Raw genomic sequence first — 16,145 nt, forward strand, 5'->3', positions numbered from 1 at the left:
CAGGGAGGCAGGCAGCCGGGGGGCTTCTGGAGCCAGTGGCTGCAGATGATGGCAGAAGGGTGAGGGGGCCGGTGAGCGCGTCTGCTTCACCCGCTTCCTGCTCTAGTTTCATTCAGTGACTAGGAAAGGGCGGCCGTGGCCCCTGCTGCGTCCTCCGCTCGGGCCCCAGGGCCCTGGCTGAGTCAGCACCCTCCATTGCCCTGTGGGGTGGGGGCAGTTTTATTCGGGACTGCAGGCAGGGCAGGAAGAAAGGAAGTCTGCACACACACACACACACGTGTACACAACACACTCCCGAGCGCGCGATCACACTCGCAGACTGGGCTCCTCCACGGGCACTCATTTCCTTGGTGCGGGGAGCCGCAGAGTGGTGCCATTTTTTTCTCATGGAAGGTCAGCGGGCAGAGCCTGTGAGCGCAGGGGGTGACTGGAAAATGGGAAGGTTTTGCTCGGACAGGTCGGAAACTGCCCATCCCACATGTGAAATCATTCAGAAGTTTTGGGGTTTTTTTAATTGAAATAAACATTTTAGCGTAGGATCAACATGTGTCTGCATTGGGGGAGCAATGAGCAGTGAGCTTCAGAGGCTTCTCTGCCCAGGTTGGTGGCTGCAAGCTGCGCCCTGCCCTCCCGTGTTCCACGTCTCTGGGGTCACGGCTTCACCCTCTGCCTCTGGGTTCCAGGCCTTTCTCCGCCAGAGAGAGACCCCAGGCAGAGCCTGAGGTGTCCAAGCAGGGGTGCTGCGGAGCGGGTTCAGGTGAACTGTTCACTCACCAGATATTCCTCGAGTGCCTGCCACGCCGCGTCGTAGGCACTGGGGCACAGTGGGGAGCTCGACAGAGGCCAGGCCCTGCTCCCCTGCAGGAGCTGACATTCTCGTAGGAGCAGACACCGAAGACTCGCCCACACACACACAGTTACGTGGAGAGTACAGTGGGGAAAAATAGAGCAGGGAGGGCGCCGAAGAGAAGAGGACCAACCGGATGGGGACATTCATGCATAGACTTGGGCAGAGACAGAGAGGGAGGGAGGGAGCTCTGTGGAGATGAGTGAGAAGAGAGTTGGTGGGGGCCAGCTGCCAGAACAAAGGCCCTGAATGGGCCATGTCCAGGGTGTGAAGAGGCCTAGGCGGCTGTGCCAGAGGGGGCGAGGGGGCCTGTGGGAGGAGAGCCGACCGGCTGATCATGCAAAACCTCATGGGCCACGGGCCAGAGTTTAAGGATGTTGACTCTGCAGTGGAGCAACTGTCTTCCATGCCCACCTCTGCTTCATGACCGTAGCAAGAGGTTTCACCTTTGTGAGCCTCAGTTTCCACATCTGCACAATGGGAGTGAGGTCAGCCACTCCACGGAAGTCCTGGGAGGCAGTGAGCTCAGCATCGGCGTCTGTGCAGGCTCAGGGCCCCCCACGGTGGTGGAGGTGGTGGTGTGAGTCCTGGGGCTGAGCCGCGGTAAACCACGTTTGGTGGCTGGCACTGGCTCTTGGGCTGCTTTCTCGCTGCAAACGGACGTGCTGAAGGCCTGTGGAATAGGCGAGGGAGGAGCCCTGGGGGGTGGAGGGTGGTGGTAGGGTGGGTCCCCACATGCCGCCTCCCACCTACCACTGGGGGCCTGGGCAGGTTGGAGGAGGAGGGACCCTCTCCGCCAGGACGGGTCAGGGCAGGAGAGAAAAAGCAGTGTCTGGGTGAACAGAGGAAGGGGATGGAGGGAGGAAGGGGCAGAGACCAGGGACAGCCTGGGAGTTGATGACGATAATGACACAGAAGCACAACCACAGGACAGGCGAGTCTCCAACTGCCCAGGTTCAAGTCCTAGGGTTCCCCTTGCTGGGCCTCAGTCTTCCCACCTGTGAATTGGGGATGATGGGCATGCCTATCTCCCAGGTTAGGGGCGAGGGTGGAATGCGGTTAGACACAGCAGGCCCGGGCACACACGTGTCTCCGAGGATGTGGCTGCTATCATTCCGAGAACTGGCAGGGCCTGGACTCAGGTTAGACCAGCCTGGTGTCTTGAGTCCACTCTGCTTCCCAAGCTGTGTGTGACCTGGGCCAGCGGGTGCCCTCTCTGCGCTTCCTCTTCCTTGTGTGTAACACAAGGCCCAAGTTGGCCCCTTCCTCCGGGGTCGGGCGTGCAGATTGCGGGTCAAGTGCTTAGCAGAGGTCCCAGCAGGGCTGGTACTGACACGGTGACCGATGTCTACCGCCCGCCCCCTTGTGTGCACCGGCCCTGGGGCCAGGCCATCGCGCTGGGTTCTCTGTGACTGCTTGCAAGAACTCCTGGAAGCAGGTACCGTCTCGGTTCTCTTCTAACAGAAGAGGAAACTGAGGCACAGAGCTGCTGGCCCAGGGCCACACAGCGTGCTTCCACCGTGGGCTGGCTCAGCCTCCCAGCAGAGCCGGCCTCCGGGCCCTGGGCTGTCTGACTCCTGAGTTCTGGGTGTGCCTGGGAACCCAGCGCCCACTCCTTGACGCCCCGCTGCTCCTGGCCAGGCCCCTCCCTTCACATGTAGCAGCTCCTTTCCCTCCCCTCTGTGACTCCAGTAAAGTCAGGAGCTTGGGGACTGATGGAGAGGTCAGGGGAGCCAGCGGTGCTCAGAGCTGCCCTGGGGTGGGGCTCCCGCCTGGCCACTATAAACACGGCCGGTTCCTCTGTTTGTCCTGCCCTCTGTGCAGCGCCCAGAGGGAAGGGGTGGCCCCAGGCAAATATCCGGAGGTGTGCCCCTCTCTCCCCATCCTTTGCAGTCACCCGCCGCAGGGGGCAGGGGCTGGGTGGCCTGGGGCCTTGCGGGTGGGCATCCTGGGTTGGCTGCCCTCTCTAACAGGCTGCCTCCTGCCCACCCTGTCTGGATCCTAAGCTCCTCCCTCTCCCGGGTTTAGTGAGGGGTCATGCGGCTAATCCTGTCTTGCAGAGGGCTCCAAGCTGACTTGGGGCCCATAAGCCACGGGCTGGGGGGCAGGGATGGGCTGGCAGAGTGAGAGAGGCCAAGGTGAGGAGTGAGGCTGGGCCTGAGGCCAGACGGGGGCACATCTGGGCAGACAGGAGGCATTGGAACCAGGGTGGGCGGGTGAGGGGGGTGCACGTCTGGGCAGATGGGGGAGAGTCGGGATGTAGGGATGAGGAGAGGAGCTGGGCTGCAAGGGAGGCGAAGGCAGAGAAGCCTGGAGGGAGAAACGGGGTCGGTCAGGGTCCCCGAGGCCTGGGAGGGTGGAATGGACAGTGTTCTGGGTTCTGGAATGGGGGAGCCGCACTGAAGGGGCTCCTGGCTTGGTGGGGTTAGAGAAGGGGCTGGGGCAGAGGGCCCCCCGACCCTGGCCAGGTCTGTTCCCCAGGCAGAGCCACGGCTCTGGCCACCTGCTGGCCAGGAGGCCCAGGCCAGTTGAGACAGGTTGGCTGCTTGGGTCCCCACCCGCCTCCCACTGGGCTCCCGCCGCCAAACCGGTTCTCCTGGATGGCTGCCCACCCACGGTCCCACCTCTGGGCTGGGGATGGTGGCCTCTCCGCCCTCAAACCTTGCTCCCGCGGGAAAGGAGCCAGGAGGACGACTAGGGGCTACTGGGGCCGCATCACGGATCCCTTCATGGGTGTCCTCACCGGGTCACGAGACTCACTGCGCTGGGGCCAACCCCACGCCGGGCACCATGCCAGGTGCTGAGGAGCCAGCCTGAGCCAGATAGAAATCCCCACTCAGGGCACTTACCCTCGCCTTTCGGGTCTCAGTTCACAGGAGCCCTTTTCTGGGAAGCCTCCGTATCCCTACCCTGCCATCCCTGCAGGCTGGGTCTGGCACCCTATGACCCCAGCCCCGACCATCCTGGGCCTTCAGAGGCTGTCTGGGTCACCACTGTGTCCCTCACACTGACCAGCACAAGGCTGGGCACAAAGGAGTGAGTTGCTGATGGCTGGATGGATGAGTAAGCAAAGCATGTTTTCTTCCCACTTTACAGATGAGTAACCCAAAGCCCCAAGAGGAGACATCACCCGCCCAAGGGCACTTCTAGCACAGCCAGCAAAGCAGGTCTGCGGGGCTCCAGGGGCATGCGTGTGGGGCCGGGGTCGGGGGCTGCACCTGGGCTCCAGGGGCGTGCGTGTGGGGCCGGGGTCGGGGGCTGCACCTGGGCCCCAGGGGCGTGCGTGTGGGGCCGGGGTCGGGGGGCTGCACCTGGGCCCCAGGGGCGTGCGTGTGGGGCCGGGGTTGGGGGCTGCCCCTGGGCCCCAGGGGCGTGCGTGTGGGGCCGGGGTCGGGGGGCTGCCCCTGGGCTCCAGGGGCGTGCGTGTGGGGCCGGGGTCAGGGGCTGCCCCTGGGCTCCAGGGGCGTGCGTGTGGGGCCGGGGTCGGGGGGCTGCCCCTGGGCTCCAGGGGCGTGCGTGTGGGGCTGGGGTTGGGGGGCTGCACCTGGGCTCCTGACACAGCTGGGAGTCATCCTTGTCATCAGAAGAGCAAGCGCTGACTGGGCCCTCCCTCCATGCCCGCACCGAGCCCTGATCATTAACTCATTAATTCTCCTGGCAGCCGCCCCACAGGGGCCAAGCCAAGGCACAGACAGGCTAAGTCACTTGCCCAGGGTCACACAGCAGGCAGCAGAGAGAGATTTGCACTCTGGCCATCTGGTTTCCCCGCTCTTCATGTCTCCGGCCCCCGCTGTGGGACACCACCATTCCGCATGTCCCCTTCAGCCCCTTCGGTTTTTAAATTCAGCTTTCATAGGTTCAGGAAGACCCCCTGGAGAAGGGCATGGGTACCCACTCCAGTATTCTTGCCTGGAGAATTCCATGGACAGAGGAGCCTGGCGGGCTACAGTCGATAGGAGTCACAGAGAGTTGGACTGAGCGACTTACTTTCATTGAGCATTTACCGCTGCTCTGCCAGTACTGTTTTGAGTGCCGGCCTGGAAACCACAGGCCCGAAAGACAGGGGCAGTTTAGTCTTTTAGGATCCTTCATGAAGTGGGTCTTGCACCACTCTGTGAGCAACTTGCCTCCTCCAAGCCTCAGTCTCCTCATCTGTAAAGTGGGAGTATATTAGTGAGGCTGCCTAGGAGTCACGCATCGGACAGGGGCTTGGTAACCATGTGTTGAACAAGTAACCAGAGGTACGTGCTGTTTCTAGCCCACAGTCCAGGCTGAGAAAGCAGGCACAGAGGTGGCCGCCACTAGGCACGGGTCACAGAGCACATCCTTTGTGTTGGGCGGGGGCTGGGACAGGGGGCAGGACAGTGGGAAACGGGGCAGATGAGACCGGGCCCATGGCACCGGGAGTCGTGATGGGGGTTGCAGATGCTGAACTGTAAACACAAGACCGGCTATGTGTGTGAGTCGCTCAGTCGAGTTCGATTCTTTGTGTCCCCATGGACTGTAGCCGGCCAGGCTCCTCTGTCCATGGGATGCTCCAGGCAGGTACACTGGGGCAGGTGGCCGTTCCCTTCTCCAGGGCATCTGCCTGACCCAAGGATCGAACCCAAGTCTCCTGCATTACAGGCGGATTCTCTACCGTCTGAGCCACCAGGGAAGCCCAAACATAAGACTGAGCAGCGTAGTTTCCAGAAGTTAGACATGCTGTGAGACGGGGTGGAAGGACAGGGCCCCTGGGGTATATGTTCAGGAGAGGCGCCACCACTGCCTGCCACCTGAAGCGGCGGGAGTCAGGCGCCAGCCCCACAGAGGGAACCGCCACGGCGGAAGCCCTGAGGTCGGAAGCCACTGTGAGCCAGAGGAGGAGCTGAGAGCAGAGGAGCCCACGGGGAGTGCTCGCCTTTCTACCTGAGTGGGCTTGACTCGGGTGCTCACAGGGTCCCTCGGGCTGCAGGTGGGGTGCAGGCTGTGGGAAGGGTGGGGGCGTGGGGAGACGGGAGGAACGGAGGATGGAGGAGAAGCAGCAGGTCCTGGTGAGCCGCGCCCTTCTGCAGGCTGCCGGCCAGAGCCCCGCTCTGCACTCTCCACGTGGAGAGCCCGGCGCCATGTTCGGGAAGAAGAAGAAGCGGGTCGAGATCTCGGCGCCGTCTAACTTCGAGCACCGCGTGCACACGGGCTTCGACCAGCATGAGCAGAGGTTCACGGGGCTGCCCCGCCAATGGCAGAGCCTGATCGAGGAGTCGGCCCGCCGGCCCAAGCCCCTCATCGACCCCGCCTGCATCACCTCCATCCAGCCTGGGGCCCCCAAGGTACGCTGGCGCCTGCCGCTGCCTCTCCTGACCTGCGCCGGCCCCCGTGGGGTAACCCCAGCCCTCAGCCCAACACTGGACCCGCCCTTGCTGCCCGCCAAACAGGCGCACCCCAACCACACCCCCCATCCTCACCTGTCACTCACCCATCCACCACTGATCCCTCACCAGGCACCAGCGCCAGCCCACCTTCCCTCCTGAGAAGCCCCTGCTGACCTTGACCCTCTGACGATCCCCCACGCCAGCCCCAACTCATTTGTCTATCCTGAGCCCTGTGCTTCTGTCCCCAGGACCACAGACTCATCCTGGGTCTTGACAGGCCTCCCATTGCAGGCAGAGGGGCAGACCGGTTCCCACATGGTGACCGCCCCAGTGGTCAGAGCTGGGCCAGGAGAGGCCCCAGGAGCCGTCTGACCCATCCCCGGGGTCCAGGCCAGCTTCCTGGAGTCAGGGTCACCTGAGCTGAGCCCTGAGGGCAGAGGACAGGAGGCGTCATTCAGGCAGATAGATGGTGGAGAGCCAGGGCTTGTAGTGGAGGAAACAGCCCGCAGGAAGCGCGGAGGGTGGGGGGTGGTTTCAGTTTTTTCCCTGCCATCTTAAGCAAACTGTGCCGAGCTGGTATTTGAATCAAGGTCCGTTTCCAAGGCCCGTGCTCTTAACCCCATTCCTGTCTCCACGGTCTTGGCTCCCCGGGCGTGGTCTGTGGTGAGGCTGGTCTGGGGGAAGGGGGTGTGGCCCCCATAGCCTGCAAAGCCGGCCTGGAGCACAGACTTTACCCGGAGGGCAGTGGAAACCAGGAAGGGCAGCCTGGGTTGTTCCGAGGGGTGGGGGTGGGGGTGGGGGTGGGGGTGGAAGGGCCGGTCAGCAGGCCCGGGGCTGACTCATCCTAGCTGGTGCCCTGGATGCCATCCCCAGCCCAGCCTGGCGGGAGGAGCCCCAGGCAGACCTCTCCTCCAGGGTCTCCCACTGAGGTGTTTGTGCGCCCCAGGCAGGGGTCTTGGATACTTTGAATTCTTTGCCACTGCCTAGAAAAGCACTGGAGGGGCGCTGGCCCCACCCAGCCCACCTCGGTTCCTCCCCCTGCCAGGCCCTGTGGCTGCATGCCTGCTGGTTATGCCCTTATTCAGGCACTTCCTAAAAAATCCTCCCCGACCCCCAGGGATTCCTGACCTCTTATTCCAGCACCAAAGACTGAGCAGGTGTCTCCCTTGTTTCACTGGGCCCCTGGGGCAAGACCAGGCTGCCCTACTAGCAGCCAGGGTCCAGGAGAGGCAGGGGCAGGGGCTGCCCACAGGGCACAGTGGCCTGTCGGTGGGTTTTGCGTGCCTCGAGTTTTCTGCACATTTGAGGCAGTGCTGGCCTCAGGATGTCTGGCAGCCCGTGGCCCTGCCCACCAGTGACTGACGCACAGGACTGGGGCCTGTGCTCTGCGCTGGCAGCCCCTTCCCAGTCTGCCCGCCTCACTCGCTCACTCATGGGCTCAGCCTTCTGCATACCAGCCACTGTTGTAGGCCTTAGATGCAGCCAGGGTCCACCCTCACGAACACTGCTCGTGGGGAGCAGGCCACAGACAGCTGTGCGTGTGCTTCACGTCCGCTGCTTCTAAGTGCTCTGAGAAAAGGAAAGCAAGAGAGCGGAATAGGGAGGGTTCGAGGCTGGCGTTTTAGACCACAGGAAGTCAGGGAGAGCCTGCAGCGGAGATCTGAAGGGGGCGCACTGAGGAGGGGAGCCCCGGGCAGAAGGACTCCAGGCAGGATGAGCAGGCAGTGCCTGAGGCTGCAGTATGTCTGGTGTGTTTGAGGAGCAGTTAAGAGGCCCCGTGTGCCTGGAGCTGGTGGGTGGGGGCCCCTGGGGGGAGCCCTGGAGGCAGTGAGCTGGATCAGGATGGTGCAGGCAGGCAGGGTGCACCTGGGACCGGCCCTCGGGCACTCCTGCCCTCTGCTCCGGGCCCAGACCTTTCTCACTTCAACTTCACCCCACCCTCAGCCTCCACGGGAACAGAGGGCGTGTTCAGGGCTCACAGCCCTGCCAGGCTGCAGGGAAGGAGGTGCCAAGCCGGGCCCTGGCCCCCGCGTCCTGTAATTTGCAGCTTTTCAGGGCTTGTTATGGGCTAGCGTGGCCTCTGCCCTCCTTCCCCTGCACCGCGTAGGGCAGGGACCCCCTCCCCCGCAAGCCTGGAGAACAAGGAAAAGGCGGGGGGTGCTTCTCCGAGGGGCATCCTGGGAACCGATGCTCCCAGCCCGGGGGCAACAGCCCTCCTGCCAGGCTCGGTGCTGGGGGCGGGGCTGGGGGCCTCCCCGGCCGCCCCGCCCTCCCGGCCCCACCATCACCCGTGGCATTTCTTCATCCCGTCTCTGTCTTGTCTCTGTGTGTTGTGTTGTCCTGTCCGCCTGTGTTGGATGCACGTCCTGTGTCCCCCTCCTCTTTGCCTGGCCCCCACCCTGCCATTGCCCTGGACCCCAGACCATCGTGCGGGGCAGCAAAGGCGCCAAGGATGGGGCCCTCACGCTGCTGCTCGACGAGTTTGAGAACATGTCGGTGACGCGCTCCAACTCCCTGCGGAGAGACAGCCCGCCGCCACCTGCCCGTGCCCGCCAGGAAAACGGGATGCCCACGGAGCAGGCCGCCACGGCCAGAGGGGTCCCAGAGAAGGCGGGCAGCCAAGGCCAGGGAGCCGGTCATGGCGAGGCGGGTGGCAGCAGTGGAGACAGGCGGCGGGCGGGGCCGGACAAGAGGCCCAAGTCTTCCAGGGAGGGCTCGGGAGGGCCCCAGGAGTCCTCCCGGGACAAGCGCCCCCTCTCTGGGCCTGACGTCGGCACCCCCCACCAACCCGCCAGTCTAGCCAGCGGGGCGAAAGTGGCGGCTGGCCGGCCCTTTAACACGTACCCGCGGGCCGACACGGACCACCTGTCCCGGGGCACCCAGGTAACCATTCCCCCACCCCAGGACCTCTGACTGTCACCTTGCCCACCCTGTTCCCATCCCCCAACTCCAGCCTGCCCCAGCCCACTGTCCATCTCCATCTTGACCACCATTGTCTGTCCCGCAGCCAGGGTCCCTGTCCCCCAGCCCCTCCTCTGACAGTCACCTCTCTTTTCTGTTGCAGGGGGAGCCTCACAACATGGCCCCCAACGGGCCATCGGTGGGGGGCCTGGCCATCCCCCAGTCCTCCTCCTCCCGGCCCCCTGCCCGAGCCCACGGCGCCCCCAGCCCTGGAGTGCTGGGCCCCCACGCCTCTGAGCCCCAGCTGGCCCCTCCAGCCCGCACCCTCACCGCCCCCGCCGGGCCCCTCGTCCCCGGGCCCCCCGGCCCCCGCTCACCGCAGCGGGAGCCCCAGCGAGTGTCCCACGAGCAGTTCCGGGCTGCCCTGCAGCTGGTGGTGGACCCCGGCGACCCCCGCTCCTACCTGGACAACTTCATCAAGATTGGCGAGGGCTCCACCGGCATCGTGTGCATTGCGACCGTGCGCAGCTCCGGTAGGCTGGTGGCCGTCAAGAAGATGGACCTGCGCAAGCAGCAGCGGCGGGAGCTGCTCTTCAACGAGGTGGGCCTGCCGCCCCGTCCCCATAGGGCCCCCCTGCCCCCCATGCTCCTCCTGGGGCCCCCCTGCCCCCCCATGCTCCTCCTGGGCCCCCTGCCCCCCCATGCTCCTCCTGGGGCCCCCCTGCTTCCCCCAGAGCTCCCCCACCCTCCCACCTGCCCCACTCCTCCCTGGGCGCCCCCCAACTACCCCACTCCCCCCAGAGCTCCCCCACCCTCGCGCCTGCCCCACTCCTCCCTGGGCCCCCCCAACTACCCCACTCCCCCCAGGGCCCCGCCACCCTCCCACCTGCCCCACTCCTCCCAGGGCCCCCCCACCCTCCCACCTGCCCCACTCCTCCCAGGGCCCCCCCCAACTATCCCACTCCCCCCAGAGCTCCCCCACCCTCCCACCTGCCCCACTCCTCCCTGGGCGCCCCCCACCTGCCCCACTCCCCCCAGGGCTGCCCCACTCCTCCCAGGGCCCCCCCACCCTCCCACCAGCCCCACTCCTCCCAGGGCCCCCCCCAACTACCCCACTCCCCCTGGGGCCCCCCGGCTCCTTTCAGGGCCCTCTGTTTCCCCCGGGGCTCCTGCACCTGCCCCCATTCCTCCCGGGGCTCCCCGCCTCCCCACCTGCCCCCCGCAGCTGTCCCACTCCTCCTGGGGCTCCCCTACCCCACAGTTTAGAGGGCATGCAGGGCTGAGAACCAGGAGAGGTCCTATGGGGCTGGGGTTTGCCAGGCGTGAGTTCTGAGCCCAGCTCCTGTCCTCGCTCCTTGCGCCTCCCCAGGCTGTGTCCTCTGTCCCCATGATACCCACTGCCATGCCGTCCTGTCCTGGCCAGGCCCCAAGCCCCAGCTCCAGGCCCTAGCCCCCCTGACTCTCTATCTGCCTTCCAGGCCCCTCACCACTAAGTCCAATACTGGCCCCAGACTGTTGACCCCACACCTGCCTCTCCTGGTTCCCCATCTCAGAGAGGCCCCACCACCCCTTGTCCCCAGGCTGGGGCCCTGAACCTCCCCATTCCCACTCCAGCCCCTCAGGCCTGAGCCTGTCGCCCTTCCCCCAGTGCAGCACTCAGCGGCGCACGTTTAACGTGGCCTGCCGGAGCTGCACACAGTGAGCGTCTTGTCCCCACCTCCAGGCTTTGCCTTGCTAGGCCTTCCTGCCCCTGGAATCTAACCCCCAGCCCCACTTTGTGTCTGAGCTGCCTGCTTGTCCTTCTGGTCTCAGCCCTGTGCTCAGTGCTCTCGTCCCAGCGCCCTCTCCCAGTGCCAGCCTGGCCATCAGGGCTGCTCGCAGACCCACTCAGGGCTGCTCGCAGACCCACTCAGGGCTGGCCAGAGGTCAGCGTCAGCAGTGTGAGGTGTGCATGGGGTGGGAGCACCCTGGAATGGAATGCAGATGTCAGGCCCTCGCTGCCTCTGGGCCTCTTGGCTTCCGCCGTGGGAGGACAGTCCCTGGACTGGACCCCGAGGAGCAAGAGTGGCAGGTGGCACTGGACCTGCAGTTTGGCAGGGCACCCCCCCAGGCCAGGAGGGCGGGCTGTGGCGGCAGGGACTGCTGGTCCTCCCCGCACCGTGCCAGCCCCGCCTCCCGCGAGCAGGTGGTGATCATGAGAGACTACCAGCATGAGAACGTGGTGGAGATGTACAACAGCTACCTGGTCGGGGACGAGCTCTGGGTGGTGATGGAGTTCCTGGAGGGAGGCGCCCTCACCGACATCGTCACGCACACCAGGTACAGCCGGGCAGCTGGACGCTGCTGGGTCCCCAGAGTGCCCCCAGACCTCGCCCGTATCAGGACTGCTCCCCTCCAGACCCCTTGGGGTGGGGCCACGTCTCAGAACCAACACACTGTCCCCATCACGCCTCCAGGGTGGGGCCCTTGTCTTCCCCACTCACTCCGCGCCCCCCACCTGCCCTGCCCTCCCAGGATGAACGAGGAGCAGATCGCCGCTGTGTGCCTGGCCGTGCTGCAGGCCCTGTCCGTGCTCCACGCCCAGGGAGTCATCCACCGGGACATCAAGAGTGACTCCATCCTGCTGACCCACGACGGCAGGGTGAGCAGTGGTGGGGTGGCTTGGCCTCCCCTAGCCTCTGCCCAGCTCTCGCCCTGTGGGTGGGGTGGGCCCAGCCCCCAGTTCAGTCCCTTGAGGAGCAGTACGTGTATTCCTTCCTCGTGCATCAGTCCAGAGTCAGGGGTCCAGGTGAGTGGGGGGCTCTGCCAGCATCAGCCCCGGCCGCTGAGAGCTGGAGTCTAGCCCCGGACCCAGAGCGGGGAGACTGCATCCAGGTGGCCAGCCACAGCTCTTGGCCATGTGACAGCCTGCTCCTGGCCTGGTGTCCAGGACTGGGCTGTGGACTCCTGGTCCTGTCTTCTGCACTGAAGCTCCAAGCTTGCAGTCCATGGATAAGCCTCCTGGTCCCAGAACCTGCATTCGTATTCCAAGAGCGGATGTGATTTTTCAGGGGGAGGGGGCCCTTGACTTTCACCAGATTCTGGTTGGTGATCTGCCTGCCCTCCCCCAGGAAAGTTAAGCCAGTTCACAGAGGCGGGGGATTGGGGGAAGGCTTTGCTTCCCAGGGAGCCTCGGTTGGGGTCATGAACACCTGAAGATTCTACAGATGTGTTGGGGGCACACGGGTGAGCACAGAACTGTATGTGCAGTGTGTGAACGTGCTCTCTGGAGGGTCCATTGACGTCCTCGGGAGTCTCAGTAGGGCCCTTGGTTCCCAAGAAGGTGTAAGTCCTTGGTTCTGAGGAGTTGGTTGTTGCAGAGGCAGCATCCATCTCACCCCCTGCCAACTAAAGACATGCCTCCTGCCGGGCAGCCGGGGCCCAGGGCACGGCATGGAGAGCCAGCCCGGCCCGAACCCCTGCCCAGCCTCTGGTACTCATGGGACTCGGGCTGCCTCCCCCAGGAGCCCCAGCACAGACCCTGTCAAGGAGGCAGATGGGTGATCTCAGGCAGCTGACACCGCTGAGGGCCCCGGCCAGGAGATGGCAGAGCTCCGCCGAGGTCAGGCTCTAACTTCTGGGCGGCATGTAGAAACCCAGAGTGTCAGAGGCTGAGGAATTAAACAGGCGACTGCCTCTGCTCACTCTGCCCCGCCGGCATCTCTGACCCCCACTTCTGCGCCCTGCTCCAGGTGAAGCTGTCAGACTTCGGGTTCTGCGCCCAGGTGAGCAAGGAGGTGCCTCGGAGGAAGTCCCTAGTCGGCACACCCTACTGGATGGCCCCAGAGCTCATCTCCCGCCTGCCCTATGGGCCAGAGGTGAGCCAGAGGCAGCCAGTTGCCCTGCGGTCAGCACTGGCTTACACCGTTGCAGTCCAGAGTGTTGGGGTGAGGGGGCTTGGTTGCCAGGGACAGTTTGCGGGGAGAAGTAGGCTTGCCTGCGTGCACTGCTCATTGGCTGAGTGCTGGTTCGGAGCCAGTGCTTGGCAACGGGAACAGGAGGTTGGGCAGGAGCAGCCCTGACCCTGTCTGCCAGCCTGGGGCAGAGGCTTCAAACTGGCTGATGTGCTCTGAAGATGCTCTTGCAAGCATGTTTTTAAAAAAGAGCTCTCACGTGAGTCTGAATTTGGTGGAAAGCCAAGTGATCTGGGCACAAGGAGGCCACATTCCCTCATGGCAACAGTCAGGTGCCGAGGAGCAGGGCAACCCTAGTAGTCTTGGTCACAGCTCCAACCCGTCTGTGTTGCCTACACTGACCTGCTTCACTCCCTGCCATTCCCTGCCTGGCCCTGAGGTCTTCCAGCTATGGCCTGTGGCTCTGAGGACAGTCAGTCAATAAGACTTGACCCAGTGCCTGGCCAGGGTGCCTGTGGAAGCATAGCTTGGGGAACTGCAGGCAGGAGTGGGGTCACATTGGGAGGGGAGGCTGGTAGGAGATTCTGAGGGACCATCTACCAGGACTGCCTGTGACAAACCCTTCTCAAGAAGGATTTAGCAAAGTGGAAAACTGTGGTCCCTACGACTGTAAAGTTCGGCGGGGGTGCAGGCTTCATGCCCAGCTGTGTGCAGTGTCCCTCCCGGCTCTGATTTTCCCTGTGTAGCCCTCACTCAGGCAGTGCTGCCCCCATCAGAGCAGAAATGAGGACTATTTTCCTGACTATCTTGTTGCAAGTCTCAGGGTCGACTGTGATTGGCTCAGCTTGGGTCACGCGTCCGTTCCTGAACCAATTACTGTTTCTGCACTCTGCAGATTAAGACAGCTTGGGCATGCAGCATGGACTGAAGTAGCAAGGAGGGGGTTCTCCAGAGGAGTCCAGGGGCAGGGGGAGGGGGTAGCAAAAAGAAGGGGATGGATGCAGGGTGGGCAGAACCCTTCAGAGGGTTTCCTGGGTGAGGAGTGCATAGAGTCTGGCAGGCTGGGTATCAGTGTTCAGGGCCCAAAAACTCCAGAGTGAAGAGGCAAAGATGGAAGCAGGGCCACCTGTCTGTGGGTGTCCCCCGAGCGCTGGCCACACCCACACAGCTCAGCCCTGCTGCCCTGCCCCCACCACAGGTGGACATCTGGTCTCTGGGGGTGATGGTGATCGAGATGGTGGATGGGGAGCCCCCTTACTTCAATGAGCCACCCCTCAAAGCCATGAAGATGATCCGGGACAACCTGCCACCCCGACTGAAGAACCTGCACAAGGTGGGCCCCTCCCGCGGCGGGTGTGGGGGAGGCCACACATGGGTGGGGGGAGGGCACCACCCAGCCCAAACCCAAGGAGAGTGCTGGGTGTGGGTGGGGCTCGGGCGCCGATGGCTCTGAGGTGGTGCTTACTGCATGCCGTGCCAAGTCGCCCCCAGGCCTCGAGCGTCCGTGTGGACTCTGCATCCTCAGCCCCTCGGAGCTTGCGCTCAGGCTGGCTGGCGAGGTCCAGCAAAGGGACCTTTCTGGTGGGGAAATTGCCTGCTGAAAAGGGGGTGCCTCCAGGGTCCAGCTGTTGCCAGCTCCTGCTGAGTCACAAAAGTGGGGCGGTGAGCCCCTGGGGCCAAGCTGTCTGTGCTGAGGGCCTCTCTGCCCCTCCCTGGGGAGTAAATGCCATCAGCCCGTCGGGCAGGAGGAAACCGGGGGCCTGTCGGCAAGTGAGCGGTGGAACTGCTCACCGACCCTCTCGCCCCGCCCGACAGGTGTCACCGTCCCTGAAGGGCTTCCTGGACCGCCTGCTGGTGCGTGACCCGGCCCAGCGGGCCACAGCGGCCGAGCTGCTCAAACACCCGTTCCTGGCCAAAGCGGGCCCACCCGCCAGCATCGTGCCCCTCATGCGTCAGAACCGCACCCGATGAGGCCCGGTGCCACCCCCACCCCTGAACCAAAGAGCCCCCTGGGTCACCCCTGCCTGGCCAGAGGCCAGTGGGGGGCTGGCCCCGCTCCTCCCAGCCCCGGAGACACTCCGTGTGGCGCCGCCCTCCTTGCCGGGGGGTATGCGGGACCCTACTACTGAGCTCCAGTTTTGATTTTGTGATTTTGAAAGAAACACAGGGACTCATGGGAGCAAGTGAGGCTCCCAAGACCCCCCACCCTCTGGGACAGGCCCGTCCCCGGGGTTTTCCTGTCTCCAGGAAGGGCAGGCGGCCTCCCATCACTGGAAATCCGCTGTGGGGACTGCCAGGGTGGAGACAACACTACGAAAGGTGTGTGTGTGTGTGTCTGTGTGTGCGCGCGCGTGGGTGTGCATGTGGAAGGTCCAGTTCCGGTGTCTTCCAGCCTACAAGTGGGGGTGTCTGAGACCTCACCTGACACGCAGCCCCTCCCCCCGAGCCATTGCAGGGGTCGATCATGAATGTCTGAAGAGTGGCCTTTTCCCTCGCCCCGCACCCCTCTGTGTGGCTGGACCTGGGATCCAGGGGGCGGGGCTTCCCACCCACCCCCAGCCTCTGCAGAACATGACTACTGCACCTGGACAGCCTCCTCTTTTCTAGAAGTCTATTTATATTGTCATTTTATAACACTCTAGCCCCCATCTGGGGACAGACGGTCCTTGGCCCGCGGGGTGGCTCCAGGGACAGAACCACCACTTGAAGAATCAGGTTCCTGGCCCCTCAGCGCAGCCCTGCCCTCCCCTCCCTCAAGTTAGTTTTACAATTAAAACATTTTCTTGTTTTGTGTGTGTGCAGTGTGTGTGGAGCTTCCCCCCCACCCCAGGTCCAGGCCTGCTGGTGGGGAGAGCTGATGGGGTGGGGCTCTAGGCTTGGGGGGAGGCTTGGCTGACCCCAGGATTCCAGCCCCACTAAGGGCCAGGGCCATGCCTCTGGCAAGGAGGTGGTGGGGAGTGAGTTCCAGCCCAGCAGCCAGTGGCGTCTTCTCATGGGGACCGGATCGACGACCCAGGCCTGGAAAGGCAGCCAGTTTACCAGTCCACATGCCAGGATGATCAGCTTGCAATGTCTGCGATTTGCTGGAAACATAAAGGTTGGGTGGAGTGCGTTCAGTGGAGAAGAACTGATCCTTGGGAGCTGACGTTAGGA

The 16,145-nt window shown here is 64.0% G+C and overlaps 1 protein-coding gene across 6 annotated transcripts in view; it reads left to right on the forward strand.

The window, feature by feature from the left end:
- PAK4 (p21 (RAC1) activated kinase 4) overlaps positions 1–15,775 on the forward strand; it is a 48,078-nt gene extending 32,303 nt beyond the window's left edge. For all 6 annotated transcript variants that reach the window (XM_052655321.1, XM_052655320.1, XM_052655323.1 and 3 more), the window contains 9 exons: positions 3,944–4,014; positions 5,902–6,156; positions 8,620–9,081; positions 9,263–9,700; positions 11,285–11,418; positions 11,614–11,740; positions 12,831–12,956; positions 14,191–14,325; positions 14,808–15,775. In XM_052655321.1, coding sequence (XP_052511281.1) covers positions 5,953–6,156; positions 8,620–9,081; positions 9,263–9,700; positions 11,285–11,418; positions 11,614–11,740; positions 12,831–12,956; positions 14,191–14,325; positions 14,808–14,963 — 1,782 coding nt within the window. In that variant the 5' untranslated portion in view covers positions 3,944–4,014; positions 5,902–5,952 and the 3' untranslated portion in view covers positions 14,964–15,775. The remainder of the gene's footprint in view (positions 1–3,943; positions 4,015–5,901; positions 6,157–8,619; positions 9,082–9,262; positions 9,701–11,284; positions 11,419–11,613; positions 11,741–12,830; positions 12,957–14,190; positions 14,326–14,807) is intronic.
- Positions 15,776–16,145: the final 370 nt, after the last annotated feature.

The sequence above is a fragment of the Budorcas taxicolor genome, chromosome 18 (assembly GCF_023091745.1).
Source record: "Budorcas taxicolor isolate Tak-1 chromosome 18, Takin1.1, whole genome shotgun sequence".
In the NCBI taxonomy this organism is placed as follows: domain Eukaryota; kingdom Metazoa; phylum Chordata; class Mammalia; order Artiodactyla; family Bovidae; genus Budorcas; species Budorcas taxicolor.